Raw genomic sequence first — 18,013 nt, 5'->3', positions numbered from 1 at the left:
TGAGCCCCAGCAGGATCGGTACCGGAAGCACAGCCCCAGCAGGATCGGTACCGGAAGCGCTGAGCCCCAGCAGGATCGGTACCGGAAGCACTGAGCCCCAGCAGGATCGGTACCGGAAGCGCTGAGCCCCAGCAGGATCGGTACGGGAAGCCCTGAGCCCCAGCAGGATCGGTACCGGAAGCACTGAGCCCCAGCAGGATCGGTACCGGAAGCGCTGAGCCCCAGCAGGATCGGTACCGGAAGCCCTGAGCCCCAGCAGGATCGGTACCGGAAGCACAGCCCCAGCAGGATCGGTACCGGAAGCGCTGAGCCCCAGCAGGATCGGTATGGAAAGCCCTGAGCCCCAGCAGGATCGGTACGGGAAGCACAGCCCCAGCAGGATCGGTACCGGAAGCGCTGAGCCCCAGCAGGATCGGTACCGGAAGCACAGCCCCAGCAGGATCGGTACCGGCAGCACTGAGCCCCAGCAGGATCGGTATGGAAAGCCCTGAGCCCCAGCAGGATCCGTATGGGCAGCACTGAGCCCCAGCAGGATCGGTACCGGAAGCACTGAGCCCCAGCAGGATCGGTACGGGAAGCACAGCCCCAGCAGGATCGGTACCGGAAGCGCTGAGCCCCAGCAGGATCGGTACCGGAACCCCTGAGCCCCAGCAGGATCGGTACCGGAACCCCTGAGCCCCAGCAGGATCGGTACCGGAAGCGCTGAGCCCCAGCAGGATCGGTACCGGAAGCACTGAGCCCCAGCAGGATCGGTACCGGAAGCACTGAGCCCCAGCAGGATCCGTACCGGAAGCACTGAGCCCCAGCAGGATCGGTACGGGAAGCCCTGAGCCCCAGCAGGATCGGTACGGGAAGCCCTGAGCCCCAGCAGGATCGGTACGGGAAGCCCTGAGCCCCAGCAGGATCGGTACGGGAAGCCCTGAGCCCCAGCAGGATCGGTACCGGAAGCGCTGAGCCCCAGCAGGATCGGTACCGGAAGCACAGCCCCAGCAGGATCGGTACCGGAAGCCCTGAGCTGGGGATCAAGCCCACAACCTGAGTATGTGCCTTGACCAGGAATCGAACCAGTGACCTCTTGTTTCATGAGACGACGCTCAACCACTGGCCATGCCAGCTGTGCTCTATCAGTTTAAAAAAATTAAAATCCAAATCTTCAAAATGGAGATATTGGAGCCACATTTAACAGATATGCTAATTGAAGACAAAATACTCCATCTCTCTGCTAAAATAAGAACCCAAGGCCCTAGCTCCGTGGTCGGCAAACTGCGGCTCGCGAGCCACATGCGGCTCTTTGGCTCCTTGAGTGTGGCTCTTCCACAAAATACCATGGCCTGGGCGAGTCTGTTTTGAAGAAGTGGCGTTAGAAGAAGTTTAAGTTTAAAAAATTTGGCTCTCAAAAGAAATTTCAGTCATTGTACTGTTGATATCTGGCTCTGTGGACTAATGAGTTTGCCGCCCACTGCCCTAGCTGGTGTTGCTCAGTGGATAGAGCATTGGCCTGCGGACTGAAGGATCCTGGGTTTGATTCCAATCAAGGGCACATGCCCAGGTTGCAGGCTGGGTTGCAGCCTCGATCCCCATTGGGAGACAACAAAGATCTCTCTCTTCCTCTCCCTTCCTCCCTACTTTCTTTTCTCCCTCCTTTCTCCCCCGCGCCCCCCCCCCCATGTGAGGATACAACAGAAGGCACTGTCTACAAGCTGGAAAGAGCGCTCTCACCAGAACCATGACCCCGGACATCCCAGCCTCCTGAGCTGTGACGAACGAGCTGCTGTTGCACCCAGTCTGCGGTACTTTGTTATAAAAACCCAAGTTGGCTGAGACAGATGTACATGAAGCTGGTAACATGGGTGGGTTCCTGGTGGGGAGCTACGTGCCCGGAGCCAGGAGGGGCAGGGAGACTGTCATGGAGACATCAGGAGACAGGGGACATCTGTTCACGTCCCTGTCACTCAGGCACCGAGACCGATGGAGCGGCCAACACTTCAAACATCAAACATCGTTGGCCCCGGCGCCAAGGAGAAGAGAGAGCTCTGGGTGGGGGGAGGGAGTGCTTACGATGAAAGATCCATCCTGCAAGGGAAACTTGTCGATGCCCTCGACAGCTCAAGGGCGGGACTACCAGGAGGCCATAGTTCCTTCGGGAATTCTGCGTTGGAAAACGATATGGCCATTACTAGTAAGTGGCAGTAGCCCACGGCGAGTTTCATTGGCGTTGACAGATTTGCATGTAGGGAAGTCCCTTGCTTGCAGTGTGACACCTTTCAAAGGCGGGGGAAGGAGAGGAGGACAAGGGAACGGGTTAGAGGGATATTAGAGAGAGGGCTCCTGTGTCTCAGCAATGTCGCTCCGAAGTGCTTGTCTCTGGGTTTACCTACGGCCGAAGGTCTGTCCCCCTAGGCCTGTCTCATCCACACACACTTCGGCCTCTAACCAGCCTTGGGCAAACTACGGCCCACAGGCCGGATCCGGCTGTTGTATCCGGTTCTCTTGCTCTCCCCTCCGCTCCTTTACTTTGAATTTATATTAGTTCACACAAACATTCCATCCATGCTTTTGTTCTGGCCCTCCGGTCCAGTTTAAGAACCCATTGTGGCCCTCGAGTCAAAAAGTTTGCCCACCCCTGACCACTCAACACTCCCGTGTTCCTTTCGTGACTTTACCTAATTTCAGTGGGGCACACATCTTGTTATTAAATTTTCTAACTTCCCTCTAGCCGGTGTGGCTCAGTGGATAGAGCGTCAGCCTGCACACTGAAGGGTCCTGGTTCAATTCCAGTCAAAGGCACATGCCCAGGTTGCGGGCTCGAAGCAATATTTACTGCCACGAGGATGCACATGAACATATTCTATTTTATTAAAAATGCTGCCTTCTCGAGTCATGACCCCCATGTGTAGCACACACTCGTACAGGTGCCCAATTTGCGGGAGGATGAGCAGTCTCTGCTGGGGTGAGCTCTTGTTTCAGAAACTGATCTAAACCAGGACAGGTATTTTGATTGGGAAATTTATAATATGAGTAAATGGTATAAAATGATATTATTTTTTTAAAAAAGAAATGCGTGTGTGTGTGTGTGTGTGTTTATTGCCCTAGCCGGTTTGACTCAGCAGATAGAGCATAGGCCTGGAGACTGAAAGGTCCCAGGTTCAGTTCCAGTCAAGAGCACATGCCCTGGTTGCAGGCTTGATTCCCAGTAGGGAGTGTGCAGGAGGCAGCCCATCAATGATTCTCTCTCATCATTGATGTTTCTATCTCTCTCTCCCTTCCTCTCTGTAATATATATATTCCAGTCAAGGGCACATGCCTGGGTTGCATATATATGTTTTTGTTGATTTGAGAGAGAGATAGAAACACCCCCTCCTGCACACTCCCTCTTGGGGATTGAGGCTGCTACCCTGGCATGTGCTCTGACCGGGAATCGGAATCCAAACAGTGACCTGTTGGTGCACGGAATGACGCTCCACCAACTGGGCCACACCGGGCTGACATGATGTTCCTTCAACACCCAGTTCTCTCAGTGGACGAGACCAGGGGAGTCATTAGTTAAGCAGAACTGAATTTTGAAGTCAAATTAGCCGCCCGTGTGCATTGACTTGATGAAGAGATGAGAAGAGACACTTGGAGCAGAACTTTCTGGGTTTGGTCTTAGTTACCAATGATAGACCCTGGCAGATGTATCCAGGACAACCCGCCTGGTACATGTGGATGTGGGAGATCAAGGGAGAGGAAGGAACCTGGGGTATAAAGAGAGAACCAGGCCTGGGAAGGGCTGCAAAGTCAAGTTTGTACTTTAACTTACTTCATCTGTTCATTCACTCATTCAGCCACTCATCAGGCATTCGTTCTCACACCCATGTATCCATTCCTCCCTTCATTAATCAGTTCATCAATGTGTTAATCCACTCACCCATTCACTTACTCAATATCCATCCATCTGCTTATGTATTTATCCAATATTTTTCCCAATGGTGAGCAGAGATCAAGTGTTCAATGAATGTTTATTGAGTGGATAGCAGTCATAATGCCAATTTCACTACCATTGATCATGTCTCCATCCCAGTCTTTGTTGCCAGGCAATCCACATGCGATGTGTCTTCTAAGATCCATACAGGAGTTTAACCTGTTGGGTTTCTTTTTCTCCCTGTGGCTGCCTCTTAGAAACAACAACAGTCTGTTCCATGTTTCCATGCTTGTGTGTTGAGCCTCTGCCCCCTGGTGGTCAGGGCGTGTCATAACAGCACCACAACCTCTTCCAGTTTGTTGAGTCAAGACTTCTGGGTTTTACTGGCTTTAGTCTCCTCTGTCACTTTCATTTTTAAGGGAGAAAGAGAAAGGGGAATGTTTAACATTTAACAATTGCAAAGCAATTTATGATCTTCGAGGCAGTCGTTCCTTTTATTCGTCACCCGTGAAGGCTCCAAGTTGGTCTCTGCTCTCTATTCCCGCTTGCCTGGCTAACTCTTCAGGTCTCAGATTAGATGCTGTTTCCCCTGCAAACTCTTGCCTGACCCATCTGTGCTTCCCTGGTGCCTTATTACACCCTAACTGAGTACACAGCATACTGTATTCTTCTTTAAAAATTTGATTTTTTTTTTGAAAGGGAGAGAGAGAGAAACATAGATGGGAGAGCAAACATTGATCACTGCCTCCTACAGCACCCCCTCCTGTGGATCAAGTCTGAAACCCAGACATGTGCCCTGACTGGGAATCGAACTGGCAACCTCTCTGTACATGGGACAATGCCCAACCAACTGAGCCACACTGCCCAGGGCTAGTGTACTGTATTCTGACTTTCTCTCTCCTGGACCAGACCACGAGCTCCTCACAAGGGACCAGGTTGTTTTATCCCTACATCCCCAGGGCTTGGGAAACATGCCCAGTGTGGCTGCATGAGCTCACCACACTGAGGATGCCATAAGCAGTACTTTTGCCCTTCAGTGGTAGGCAGAATAGTGGTTCTGCTGACCATGTGAAGTGCCAGTTTCTGGAACCTGTGGATGTTATATCTGGCAAAAAGGGACTTCACACATGTGATTAAATAAAAACTCATAAGATGGGGAAAGTATTCTGGATTATCTGGGTGGGTTTAATGTCAACACTAGGGTCCTTGTAAGAGGGAGGCATAGCCCGACCTGGTTTAGCTCAGTGGATAGAGTGTCAGCCTGCGGACTGAAAGATCCTGGTTCGATTCTGGCCAAGGGCACATGCCCGGGTTGCGGGCTCAGTCTCCAGTAGGCAGGAGGCAGCCAATCAGTGATTCTCTCTCATCATTGATGTTTCTGTCTCTCCCTCTCCCTTCCTCTCTGAAATTACATATATATATAATGTACAAGAGGCCTGGTGCATGGATTTGTGCACCAATGGGGTCCCTCAGCCTGGCCTGTGCCCTCTTGTAGTCTGGGACCCCTTGGGGGATGTCGGACTGCCAGTTTCAACCCGATCCATGCAGGCCAGGCCGAAGGACCCCACCAGTGCATGAATGCATGCATCAGTCTGTTCCATGTTTCCATGCCTGTGTGTTGAGCCTCTGCCTCCTGGTGGTCAGGGTGTGTCATAGCTACCGGTTGAATAGTCAGACACTTAGCATATTAGGCTTTTATATATATATATATATATATATATATATATATATATATATATATATATATATATATATGTGTGTGTGTGTGTGTGTGTGTGTGTGTGTGTGTGTGTATGAAAAAAATACTGCTCTGGCCAGGTGGCTCAGTTGGTTAGAGTTTTGTCCCGTGCACCAAAAGATTTCAGGTTCAATTCCCAGTCAGGGCACATACCTAGATTTTGGGTTCAGTCCCTGGTTGGGGCATGTACAGGAGGCAGCTAATTGATGTTTCCCCCTCACATTGATGTTTCTCTCTCTCTCTCTCCCTCCCTCCCTTTTTCTCTAAAATCAATAAATGTATCCCCAGGTGAGAATTTGAAAAAGAAAGAATAATGAATACTATTAGCTTCACTTGTGTCCCACAAACCCAGGGACTCACACTTGGGACTTCTACTTTTGTCCCTGCCCCTCCTTGTCCACTTTTCACACATTAATTTAAGCCCCTCAATGTGCCAGACCCTGTGCCAGGTGCTGGGGACCCAGGGAGAAGTAACAGCAGACATGAACCCTACTCTCATGAGGTTCACAGAGAGACCGTAGCAGGAACCAAATGACAATTCACTGTGTTGATCAGGGAGCACTTGAAGCTGGTGTGACAGAGACACCCCAAGAAAAGAACCCTAGATCTAATTTAATTTCTCTCACTTAACAGTGACAGAGACACCCCCAGAAAAGAACACTAGATCTAATTTAATTTCTCTCACTTAACAGTGACAGAGACACCCCAAGAAAAGAACACTAGATCTAATTTAATTTCTCTCACTTAACAGTGTATAGTTGAAAAGTCTAGGGCTGCTTATCAACAGCTTTGCTTTTTATCAAAATGTAGGTTTGAAATCTGGTTCTGAGACCATGGGAAAGGAGGGAGGGGGAGAGGGAGGGTCTAGCAGCAGAAGTGGGGGGGGGGGGGGGGGGGGGGAAATACGGGCTGTAGCGTGTGTCCTTCCAAAAATGGGAAAGGAGTTTTCTCTTAGCTGAGGAAGACGGGATATTGGGATGCTGGGAAACCATTAGCCATGTCCACCCCTGCAACTATAGCAAAGAAAAAACGTTTTGAAAGCCTGTCATCGGAGGGTTTGAGCTGAGCAGGGAGATCGCTGGTGGCTTGGCTGAAGAAGTGATGTGAGATCTGAAAGTTGGGCGCACCTTAACTAGGTGAAGAAGGGCTGGAACGGTGTTCCAGGCAGAGGGAACAGCATTGACAAAGCCCAGTGGAGGAGGACCGCCAGGTGACTGTGCTGAGGGACTAAACATTGTGCGCTTACTGCCACCTAGTGGCCACATCTCTTTCCTACATCAGCGCTGAAATTCTGAACTCGCTACAGGTCCCCACTGGAAAGATGGTCAGCGCGGCTGAACCAGAGACTGTAAAGATGAGAGAAATGTAGGAAGGCAGGGCTGAGGCGTCAGCCAGGCTGTTCTTTGTTATAATAACGTCTGAGCTGGGCATGTGAACCTGACAAGTAAGGTCCTGGCCCCTATGGACATTAGAGTCTACGAAGGGCCCTCGCCGGTTTGGCTCCGTGGATAGAGCACTGGCCTATGAACCAAAGGGTCCCGGGTTCAATTCCAGTCAAGGGCACGTACCTTGGTTGCAGGCTCCTCCCCGGCCCGAGCCCTGGTCGGGTGCATGCAGGAGGCAACCAGTGGATGTGTTTCTCTCTCATCGATGTTCCTCTGCCTTTCCCTCTCTCTCCCACTCTTCCTAAAAATCAATGGAAAAATATCCTCTGATGAGGATTAACAACAACAAAAATCAATTAAAAAATAATATTAGCCCTAGCCGGTGTGGCTCAGTGGATAGAGCATTGGCCTATGGACTGAAGGGTCCTGGATTCAGTTCTGGTCAAGGGCACATGCCCGGGTTGCAGGCGCAATCCCCAGTGTGGGGTGTGCAGGAGGCAGCCAATCAATGATTCTCATCATTGATATTTCTATCTCTCCCTCTCCCTTCCTCTCTGAAATCAATAAAAATTTATTATTAATAATAATATTTTAAAAAAACAATCTAAGAAGGATTTTCCGCAAAAGCCTTCGTTTAACTCTCCGCGTAGGCCCACATCCCCCTTAAGCTGCGTTAAGAATTGGCTTACTTCGCCCTAACCGGTTTGGCTCAGTGGATAGAGCGTTGGTCTGCGGACTCAAGGGTCCCAGGTTCGATTCCGGTCAAGGGCATGTACCTTGGTTGCGGGCACATACCCAGTAGGGAGTGTGCAGGAGGCAGCTGGTCGATGTTTCTCTCTCATTGATGTTTCTAACTCTCTATCCCTCTCCCTTTCTCTCTGTTAAAAAATCAATAAAAAAAAGAATTGGCTTACTTCGTTTCTCTCTAGGGCAATAAAACACTGTGAACACTGTTCTCCAACACAAACGTTTACATAGCCAATTATTTTAAACGAAGCCCACATAAGCAGATTTTCGGACGAGGTAGACAGAGCCTGCCTGCTTGGCATGCCCCGTGGGGTCCATGAGAAGGCATCGATGTTGGCAGACGGAAACAGAACTTGGATTCATGGACTCGGAAGAGACTGTGCTTGTAGCCCGGCCTTGGAAGTTGAGAGGCCAGACAAGGAGGGCAAACGGGCCGCGCTAGTTTCAGCACAATGGTGAGGGCAGACCCGCTGAAGTTGATTGTGTCCGTACCAAGGTTCAGCTGCCCACACACGCTACTGGCTGTTGCCATGGCAACAGACCCCCGCTTAACGAAAATGATGGCGCAAGCAAATGAAGCTGTGCAAATGAAGCTGCGATTTTTTTTTTTTTTTTGAGAGAGAGTAGAAGGGAAGGAGGGGGGAGAGAGAAACATCAATGTGAGAGAGAGGGAGAGCTATTGATTGGTTGCCCCCCAGCAGGGCCAGGGATCAGACCTGCAAGTGAGGTACACGTGCCCTTGACGGAGAATGAACCCGCGACCCTTGGCTCCGCAGGCCGACGCTCTAACCACTGAGCAACCGGCCAGGGCTACCAGGTCCATCCGGGTTTTCCTTCGGGGAAGGTTTGAGGAGGCATTTAAGGAGTTTGCTCGGGAACCAGGTGTGAGGCCGCGACGGGAATGACATCACTGAGTTGCTGAAGGATGAGCTGGAGCATTGGGAAAAAGACTCGAACTCCCTTCAGATCCCGAGACTTTTTATTTAAAATGTCCTCTTGGGTTTGTTTTAGAGAGAGGAAGCGTGGGGGAGAGAGAGAGAGAAACCGATGAGAGAGAATCATTGATCCCGCTGCCTCCTGCACGCTCCCTACTGGGGATCGCACCCCGAAATCCGCGCATGTGCCCTGACCGGGAATCCAACCGTCACTGACCTCTTGTTGCTCAACCAACCGAGCCACAGGGGCCAGGGCAAAACCACGAGACTTTGATAGAAATCTGTTCTGCAGTAGCTAACACGGAGCATTGACTACAGGTCAGTCACTGTTTAAAATGCTTCCAGCGTCATGTCCGCTTAACTCCACACAGGTCCCAAGGGGTGAGCCCATTTTACAGCCAAGGCCAGCGAGGCATAGAAGGTCACTTTCCTCCCGTCACACGGTGGGTGAGCAGCAGCGCTGGGACTCGAACCCAGGCCTTCTGGCGAGGATCGCGCTCTCCCCGATCCGGGAGAAAGGACCCAGAGGAAGAGGCCGTGCGCGTGCGCGGGGCAGAGGTGGTTATTACTGTTATTGGGGGGAAGCTGGGCTCAGCCGGAGGCCGGGCTGCGAGGCCGCTGGAAGGGGCAGGCCAGCCCAGCCCGGGGCGTCCTGCTGCCTCTCTGCCCCTCTGGCAAGTCTTCTCACGCCACAGGGTCCAGCTCCAGGCCTCCCGGTCTCCGGTCGGACGCTCGCCGCCAGCTGCGCCACTCCCAGCCCACCAGCGCGGCCAGCAGGATGAGGACCAGGCCGGCCAGCACCAGGCGGACCACGTTGCCCTTGGTGTAGTCCACGGAGCCGGAGCCTGCGGGGCCAGCGGAGCCGGAGCCCGCAAGGGAGGCGGGCGGTCAGTATCCCCACCCCAGGTCTCTAACCTCCAGGGTGAAGTGGGGACTCAACTCCCTCCAAGTGGAGAGGGGTCGATGAGGGGGGCGCAAGGGTGGGAGAGCTCCACTCCCGGGTCTGAGGGAGGAGGCTGGGGGCCTGGGCTCCTGGGTGTGAGGGAGGAGGGGCTGGGGGCCTGGAGTCCTGGGTCTGAGGGAGGAGGGGCTGGGGGCCTGGGCTCCTGGGTCTGAGGGAGGAGGGGCTGGGGGCCTGGAGTCCTGGGTCTGAGGGAGGAGGGAGGAGGGCTGGGGGCCTGGGCTCCCGGGTGTGAGGGAGGAGGGCTGGGGACCTGGACTCCTGGGTGTGAGGGAGGAGGGGCTGGGGGCCTGGGCTCCTGGGTGTGAGGGAGGAGGGGCTGGGGACCTGGACTCCCGGGTCTGAGGGAGGAGGGGCTGGGGACCTGGACTCCCGGGTCTGAGGGAGGAGGGGCTGGGGGCCTGGACTCCCGGGTCTGAGGGAGGAGGGGCTGGGGGCCTGGACTCCCGGGTCTGAGGGAGGAGGGGCTGGGGGCCTGGACTCCCGGGTCTGAGGGAGGAGGGGCTGGGGGCCTGGACTCCCGGGTCTGAGGGAGGAGGGGCTGGGGACCTGGACTCCCGGGTCTGAGGGAGGAGGGGCTGGGGGCCTGGACTCCCGGGTCTGAGGGAGGAGGGGCTGGGGGCCTGGGCTCCTGGGTCTGAGGGAGGAGGGGCTGGGGGCCTGGGCTCCTGGGTCTGAGGGAGGAGGGGCTGGGGGCCTGGGCTCCCGAATCCGAGGGAGGAGGTGGACTGGCTGGGGGGCGGGGCGGGGACCCTCACCCTCCAGGCTGATGACCAGCGGCTCGCTGCGCGGGGACAGCACGTAGGGCGCGGCGGGCGTGTGGTAGTAGCAGGTGTAGGTGCCCGGGGCCTGCGCGCGGGGCAGCGGGAAGTCGGCCCACGGCTGCTCCGACAAGCGGAACTGCAGCGGCGTCGCCTCGCCCGCGCGGTACAGCGCGAAGCTCATGTTGCGCACGTGGCCGGTGCAGCGCAGGCTCATGGGGGCGCCGGGCGCCTGGGGACCGGGCAGCGCCTCCAGCGACGGGCGGGGCAGCAGGTCTGCGAGGCGGGAGGACGGCGGGACCGAGTGGGCGCCGCCCTGGCCCGGGTCCCCGCCCTCCCTCCCTCCCTCCTCCTCCCTCCCCCCCCGCCGGCGCCTGAGATGCTGGGTCTCTGTTCACCTCCCTGCCTGCTCCCCTCTCCCCGCACCCCAGGGGCATGTCCCCGCTTCTTCTCCCCGCGTTGGTGACTCTCCCAGGGTCTCTGCTCCGCACCGGCCGCTCTGTTGTGTGGGCGGCGCTGTCCTGCGCGCGGGGGGCTGTTTGGCAGCGTCTGTGGGCTCCACTGGGAAGGTCCCAGGTCCAGCCAGAGCTCGGGGTGGGGGTGTGCGCCCCCGATTGAAAACTTCCCTCCCTCCCTTTCTTCCTTTCTTCCTTCCTTCCTTCCTTCCCTCCCTCCCTCCCTCCCTCCCTCCCTCCCTCCCTCCCTCCCTCCCTCCCTCCCTCCTTCCTTCCTTCCTTCCTTCCTTCCTTCCTTCCTTCCTTCCTTCCTTCTTTCCTTCCTCCCTTCCTCCCTCCCTCCTTCCCTTCCTTCCATCCTTCCTTCCTCCCTCCCTCCCCCTTCCCCTCTCTCTCTTTTGTGTGTGCATGCCCGCCTATGCCTCTCGGATCGTCCCTGTCCCTCCTCCCCCTCCCTCACCCCCCCCCCCCGTGGCCTCCTCCCGCCCCCGGACCTCACCTGTCACCATCAGCTCCAAGGCATCGCTGGGGTGGGACCACCCCCAGTTGTGGTACTCGCAGCGATAACTGCCCCCCTGCGCCTCGGTCACCGCCTCCAGGAAGAACCGGGCCAGCGCCAGGGACGCGTCCGGGTACTGGTACTGCACCGGGGAGCCCTCTCCCCACTTGAGCACAAACTTGGAGGCGGGCTGGGGCGCCCGGCACGTCAAAGTCACGTTGATCCCGGGGGTCACAACTGCGGCAGGCTGAGCCGCCAGGGACGGCTTGGGGGGCTTGGGGAGTGAGGTTGGGGGGACTGAATAAGTGGGCCGCCTGGGCTTGGGGTATGGGAAGGGGAAGGGAGGATTCAAGGGCCTGGGATGCATGATGTTGGGGTGAGAGAGTGAGGGGGCTGGACGCAAGGGCCCGGGCCCGCTGCGCCTAGGTGGCGGGGCCCTGGTGGGGGAGTCTGGGAGTGGCGTCAAGCCCCGCCTGTGCCCGGGGAACGAGGCGGGGGGCCTGGGTCCTTGGGCTTCCTGGGTGCCTGCGGACAGGAAGGGGAAGCTGGGGTGAGAGGAGAGTCGCCGGGACAATAGCGCTCCCTTCCTCAGCCTCAGTTCCCTCTCGGGAGCCGGGCATCACCTCCCACACTGGCCTCCCCGTGTGGGCTGTTGTTTTTAATATTTTTTTAAATATATTTTATTGATTTTTTACAGAGAGGAAGGAAGAAGGATAGATAGTCAGAAACATCGATGAGAGAGAAACATCGATCAGCTGCCTCTTGCACACCTCCTACTGGGGATGTGCCCGCAACCAAGTCACATGCCCTTGACCGGAATCGAACCCGGGACCTTTCAGTCCGCAGGCTGACGCTCTATCCACTGAGCCAAACCGGTTTTGGCGGTTTTTAATATTTTTTTAAAAATTGATTTCAGAGAGGAAGAGAGAAACATCAATGATGAGAGAGAATCGTGGATCGGCTGCCTCCTGCTCGCCCCACACTGGGGATCGAGCCCGCAACCCGGGCATGTGCCCTGACCGGGAATCGAACCCGGGAATCGAACCCGGGACCTCCTGGTTCATAGGTCAACGCTCTACCACTGAGCCCCTCTGGCTGGGCTCCTCCCCGATTTTTAAACATCACGTCAAGGAGTTGGGTCCCGGAAACCTGTCATTTTAAATTGTTCTCCAGAATATTTGTGACGCACCCAACAGAATTCAACGGTTGCCAAACTTGCTCTCAGGTTAGAGGGAGGAGGGGATGTTGGATCTCCATCCACCTCACACCCTTTCCCAAAACCATTTCCCCATTAATGAAAGACCTACGTGTATCCTAAACACTAAAAGTATCAGAAGAAAACATAGGAAAATATATTTGTCTTGGGGTACAGAAGGCTGTCTTAAAACACAAAATGAAAAGTTCGGAAGGAATAAGGTTAGTAAATTTGACCTCTGACATTTTCCAGTCGTGTCTGAGAAAGGTCAAATAAATTAGAGCACTGGCTGAAATGATGTGGAGTAAGGGTATAGAAAGAGACCTGCCGGTGTTGCTCAGCGGTTAGCGCGTTGGCCAGAACACCGCAGGGTCAAGGGCATGTACCCGGGTTGCAGGTTCAATCCCCCATCACCATAAGGCGTGTGGGTGAGTTCAGGAGGCAACCAATCTGTGTCTCTCTCACACTGATGTTTCTCTCTCTCTCTCTCTCTCTCTCTCTCTCTCTCTCTCTCTCTCTCTCCCCCCACTCTCTTCCACTCTCTCTAAAAATCAATGGGAGCCCTAACCAGTTTGGCTCAGTGGATAGAGCGTCAGCCTGCGGACTCAAGGGTCCCAGGTTCGATTCAGGTCAAGGGCATGTGCCTTGGTTGTGGGCACATCCCCAGTGGGAGGTGTGCAGGAGGCAGTTGATCGATGTTTCTCATCGATGTTTCTGACTCTCTATCCCTCTCCCTTCCTCTCTGTAAAAAATCAATAAAATATATTTAAAAAAAATAAAAATCAATGGGAAAAATATTCTCGATGAGGACTAATAAACAAAAGAGTCGTCTAGAAAGAAACCCAAGGGCCAACCCAATGGAAAGTTGGGTAAAACATGACTAGTCATTTCCCAGAACAGGAAGTACAATTGACCAATACACATCTGGTGGTGCTGGGAAGGGTTGTTCAACCTTAGCAGTGATCATCTAAAAACCAAAACAGGCCTGGCCGGTGTGGCTCAGTGGATAGAGCGTGGGCCTGCGGACTGAAGGGTCCCAGGTTCGATTCCGGTCAAGGGCATGTACCTTGGTTGTGGGCACATCCCCAGAAGGAGGTGTGTAGGAAGCAGCTGATGGATGTTTCTCTCTCATCGATGTTTTTAACTATCTCTCTCCCTTCCTCTCTGTAAAAAAAAAAAAAATCAATAAAATATATTTAAAAAACTAAAACAGACCCTAGCTCTGTAGCACAGGTGGTTAGAATGTCATCCCAATACGCCAAGGTTGCGGGTTCGATTCCCAGTCAGGGCACATACAATAATCAACCTATGAATGCATAAGTAAGGGGAACAACAAATTAGTGTCCTCTCTCTCTCTTTCTTTAAAAATCAATTTAGCCAAAACCGGTTTGGCTCAGTGGATAGAGCGTCGGCCTGCGGACTGAAAGGTCCCAGGTTCGATTCCGGTCAAGGGCATGTACCTTGGTTGCGGGCACATCCCCAGTGGGAGGTGTGCAGGAGGCAGCTGGTCGATGTTTCTCTCTCATCGATGTTTCTGACTATCTATCACTCTTCCTTCCTCTCTGTAAAAAATCAATAAAATATATTAAAAAAAAAAATTTTTTTTAAAAAATCAATTTAAGCCCTAACCGGTTTGGCTCAGTGGATAGAGCGTCGGCCTGCAGACTCAAGGGTCCCGGGTTCGATTCCGGTCAAGGGCATGTACATTGGTTGTGGGCACATCCCTGGTGGGAGGTGTGCAGGAGGCAGCTGATCGATGTTTCTCTCTCATCGATGTTTCTAGCTCTCTATCCCTCTCCCTTCCTCTCTGTAAAATATCAATAAAATATATTTTAAAAAAAAATAAAAATAAAAATCAACTTAAAAATTAAAACAAAAGCCCTGGATGGTGTGCTCAGTGGTTAGAGCATCGGCCTGCACACCAAGGGTCATGGGTTCAATTCCTGGTCAAGGGCATGTACCTGGGTTGCAGGTTTGATTGTGGGGGAGGCAACCCATCAATGTGTTCCTCTCACATCGATATTTCTCTCTACCCCCAGCCCTCCCTCCGTCCCTTCCACTCTCTCTAAAGATTAAAGGGGGAAATATCCTCAGGGGAGGGTTAACAACAACAACAAAAATGGAAACAACAATAAGATATTTTTGACGATCAGGTTGTCCAAACTAAACAACGGCAGTATTCCACGTGGGTGAAGATGTGGAGCACAGGCAATCAGGTACACTTGAGTGTGCCTTGTGAGAAGGCAATTTGCCAGTTTCCATCAAGATACAAGGGCATGTACCCAGCCTGGCTCAGTGGACAGAGCATCGGCCTGCGGGCGTAAGGGTCCCGGGTCCGACTCCGGTCAAGGGCACATGCCTAGGTTGTGGGCTCAATCCCCAGTAGGGGGCATGCAGGAGGCAGCCGATTAATGTTTCTCTTTCATCATCGATGTTTCTATCTCTCCCTCTCCCTTCCTCTCTGAAATCAATAAAGAAATATATATTTTTTAAAAAGATACACAAAGAGGCCCTAGCCGGCCTGGCTCAGTGGTAAGGGTGCCCGGTCCGACTCCGGTCAAGGGCACATGCCCGGGTCGCTGACAGAAAGCTCAAGCAGAAGCATTCCCTACAGCACTGGTGGGGAGTGGGGTGGGGACTGGAAACAACCTAAATGTACATCAAGAGGAACAAACAAATGAGAATCCAGCCCTACAATGGCAAGTGCTTAAATGTCAGCAGTTAAAAGGGGCGGGGGGTGGGGAGGGGAGCCCTAGCTGGTTTGGCTCAGTGGATAGAGTGTCAGCCCGTGGACTGAAGGGTTCTGGGTTCAATCTCGGTCAAGGGCACGTACCTCGGTTGCAGGCTTGATCCCGGGCCCTGGTCAGGGTATGTGCAGGAGGCAACCAATCGATGTGTGTCTCCCACATCCATGTTTCTCTCTGTGTGTGTCTTTCCCCTCCCACCCCCTTCCACTGTCTAAAAAAAATCAATGGAAAAATATACTCCAGTGAGGATTAACAAAAAATAAAATAAAAAAGGGGGGGGGAGGAAGAGCTAGCTAAATAACATGGAAATAGCTCCAAGAGAGATTGTAAAATGGAAAACGTAAGATGCAGAACAGAGTGAGTCACGAAACATCAAGTTTTCCTTGGCAAGAAAACCAAGAAGTATGTAAATATGCCTATGTGTTTGAATGCCTGGAAATTTTTGGGAAGGATTCAGAGATTATTTAAGGAAGAGGAGGAAGGGGAAGAGAGAGACTGTTACACGTCCTTCAGCCATGATCGGATTTTTAAAACCATGAACATATTTTCGCTTTGTCTTTTAAACACCGTAATTGAAAATAAACTGATAGCTTATGTATTAATGGCTTTCTAGGTGGTTCTTATTTAAAATTTGAGTGTTGTGGCTGGGGGGAGGTTTGAGAGAAAGAAGAGATCTCACTTTCAGAAGATCTGGAAAGAAACCCAAGGCTACTTCAGAGTGAGGGATCCTACTTTCTAAATAAGGGAATAATTAGTGTTGCCAGAAACCCTATCTCTTGAGCCCCGAGCTATGCCAAATTCTGAGCCTCGGGGTTGACACCCGTGGTGTTATTAAATCCTCACAATGGCCCATTTCACAGGGAAGGAAACTGAGTCTCAGCATGCCGTGATTTGTTCCAGTTCACAAGTGAATTAAAATGGTGAACGTGGCATTCCAGTTTAGATCTCTTTAGCTTTAAAGTTCATGGTCTCACTACTCACCGACACTGGTCACTAAAGGGAGTGAGAAGAAAAGAAAGAAAGGAGGAGGAGGGAGAGAAATAAGGAAATCTTGGGGTGAGGTGGACAGCAAAAATAAAATAAGAGTAGTTGGAAATGGGATGTCAGCAACACACAGGGGAATAGATGGGGGGAGGGGGTGTACTCACCATTCGCAGTGACGCCCGTGTGACACAGAGGCCCTGTGGAAGGTTGAGGGGGCTCGATCTTGTCAAAGCCCCACCTCAGGGACAAACCCAGAACCTAAGTCCCCAGGCCCTCTTTCCCCTGAGTGAATCTTGGCCACACGTCCTCCTGTCTCGGGAGCCGTAAAACCAGACTTCCACCTGTTTAAGCCAGAAATCTGAACCCAGGACCCTCTTGCCTCTGTACCCAAGAGTTAAGCCCTTGGACCCCACCTTTTACAGGAGATAGTAATCTGAGCCCACAGTTCCTCCTTGCTGGGGTTCCGGAGTCTGGGCTTCAGCTCCCCCTGTTCCCAGGGACCACCCAGGTGTCCTGGCTTCCACCTCCCCACCCACCTCAGAATCTGGGACTTTATACTCCGTCCCCAGGAGTTCAGGCATCTAGCTCTCTCCTGCCTCAAGAGCCAGAGAATCCTGCCCCCAACTTCCTCTTCTTCCAGGAACCCGGGGATTCGGGGCCCCTGTGTTCTCATGCTTTAGGACCCCTGGGTCTGGGCCCCCTTCCTGTCCCATTATTCTGGCCTGGAGTTCTGAACCCTTAGCTAATTCTGCCTGATCACCCTGCACCTGCCCCCAGGGAGACCCAGTAGTTCGGTCCCTTGCTAGGTGTCTGGGTCCCCAGAGCCTGTCTTTCTGTACCCCAGCCCCGCTAGGGACCCAGAGAGCGGGCGTGGGGAAGCTCACACGAGAGGGCCAACAGCTGGAGGATCAGTACCAGGGCCATGGTGGGCAGGTCTGGCTGGAGCTGGAGCCGAAGTCAGGGCTCAGCTGGGCCCTCTTACCTCCCAGGAAGTGAGGCAACATCAGAAAGTCAGAGTCAGAACCCTGTTGCGGGAGGGGCGCGGGGGAGCCCGGAGGACTGTGTCACAGCCGCATAGTGCGGTGGGAAAAGTTGGATTGGGGCAGGCAATTAAAGTTTAAAAACAAGTAGCACCTGACCTGTGCCCAGACTCTGCTGCGTGATTCTGGGGGGCACAGAGAGGAGTCAAGATCCGGCTGCTGCCTTCCAGCAGCTCCCAGCCCGAGGGAAGGACAGATGCGGACCAGGTCAGTTTAGAAACAGGTGATGTGCGCTGTCATGGAGATGGAGACCGCCTAGGGCACTGTGAGCGTCCACGGAAGACCCCTGTGATGAGAGTTGGGGTTTCAGGACGAAGTGATTTTGAGCTGCGACCTCAAATGAAAACTCGGGTCATTCGTACTCTCCCAGCCTCCATCTCCCCATCTGTAAAATGGGCTTTCATAGGTAAACTCTGAAATGAGGACTAGTGCAGTCCGCCTCGGGTGAGGTGCAGCAGCAGGAGTGGGGAGAAGTTACTCCCCTAGAGCGATGTCTAGGCGGAGAGAGGAAAGAGGGCGGCGGCAGGTGTACCGAGATGAACTTGCCCTCAAATGAGGAACGCCGCTTCGTTTCCTGCCGCCGCCGCAGACTTCTGTTCTGCGTCAGTGCGCACGCGTGGAATCCGGGGCTACTTGGGTACAGGGACCACAACTCCCAGAGTGCT

The 18,013-nt window shown here is 53.5% G+C and overlaps 1 protein-coding gene across 2 annotated transcripts; it reads right to left on the bottom strand.

The window, feature by feature from the left end:
• Positions 1 to 8,355: 8,355 nt before the first annotated feature.
• OSCAR (osteoclast associated Ig-like receptor) lies at positions 8,356 to 17,310 on the bottom strand. Of its 2 annotated transcripts, none has more exons than XM_080644737.1 (5): positions 17,193 to 17,310; positions 16,473 to 16,505; positions 11,383 to 11,907; positions 10,426 to 10,704; positions 8,356 to 9,551 (listed from the first exon to the last, which is right to left on the bottom strand). In XM_080644737.1, the coding sequence occupies exons 1-5, from the start codon at positions 17,230 to 17,232 to the stop codon at positions 9,391 to 9,393; spliced, it is 1,038 nt and encodes a 345-aa protein (XP_080500863.1). In that variant the 5' UTR covers positions 17,233 to 17,310; the 3' UTR covers positions 8,356 to 9,390. The 2 variants fall into 2 exon arrangements, with proteins under 2 accessions (XP_080500863.1, XP_080500864.1); XM_080644738.1 differs by having other exon boundaries at positions 8,735 to 9,551; positions 17,224 to 17,302.
• Positions 17,311 to 18,013: the final 703 nt, after the last annotated feature.

The sequence above is a fragment of the Plecotus auritus genome (assembly GCF_963455305.1).
Source record: "Plecotus auritus genome assembly, chromosome: 10".
Lineage (NCBI taxonomy): Eukaryota > Metazoa > Chordata > Mammalia > Chiroptera > Vespertilionidae > Plecotus > Plecotus auritus.
The sequence above is the reverse complement of the archived record's forward strand: the minus strand, read 5'-3'. Positions and strand labels throughout refer to the sequence as shown.

Coding starts and splice junctions, on each gene's coding strand:
- OSCAR (XM_080644737.1), bottom strand. CDS start 17,232: ATGGCCCTGGTACTGATCCTCCAGCTGTTGGCCCTCTCGT. Junction 16,506..17,192: donor CCAGCTGTTGGCCCTCTCGT/GTGAGCTTCCCC, acceptor AACCTTCCACAG/GGCCTCTGTGTCACACGGGC. Junction 9,552..10,425: donor GCTGGTCATCAGCCTGGAGG/GTGAGGGTCCCC, acceptor CTGGCCCCGCAG/GCTCCGGCTCCGTGGACTAC.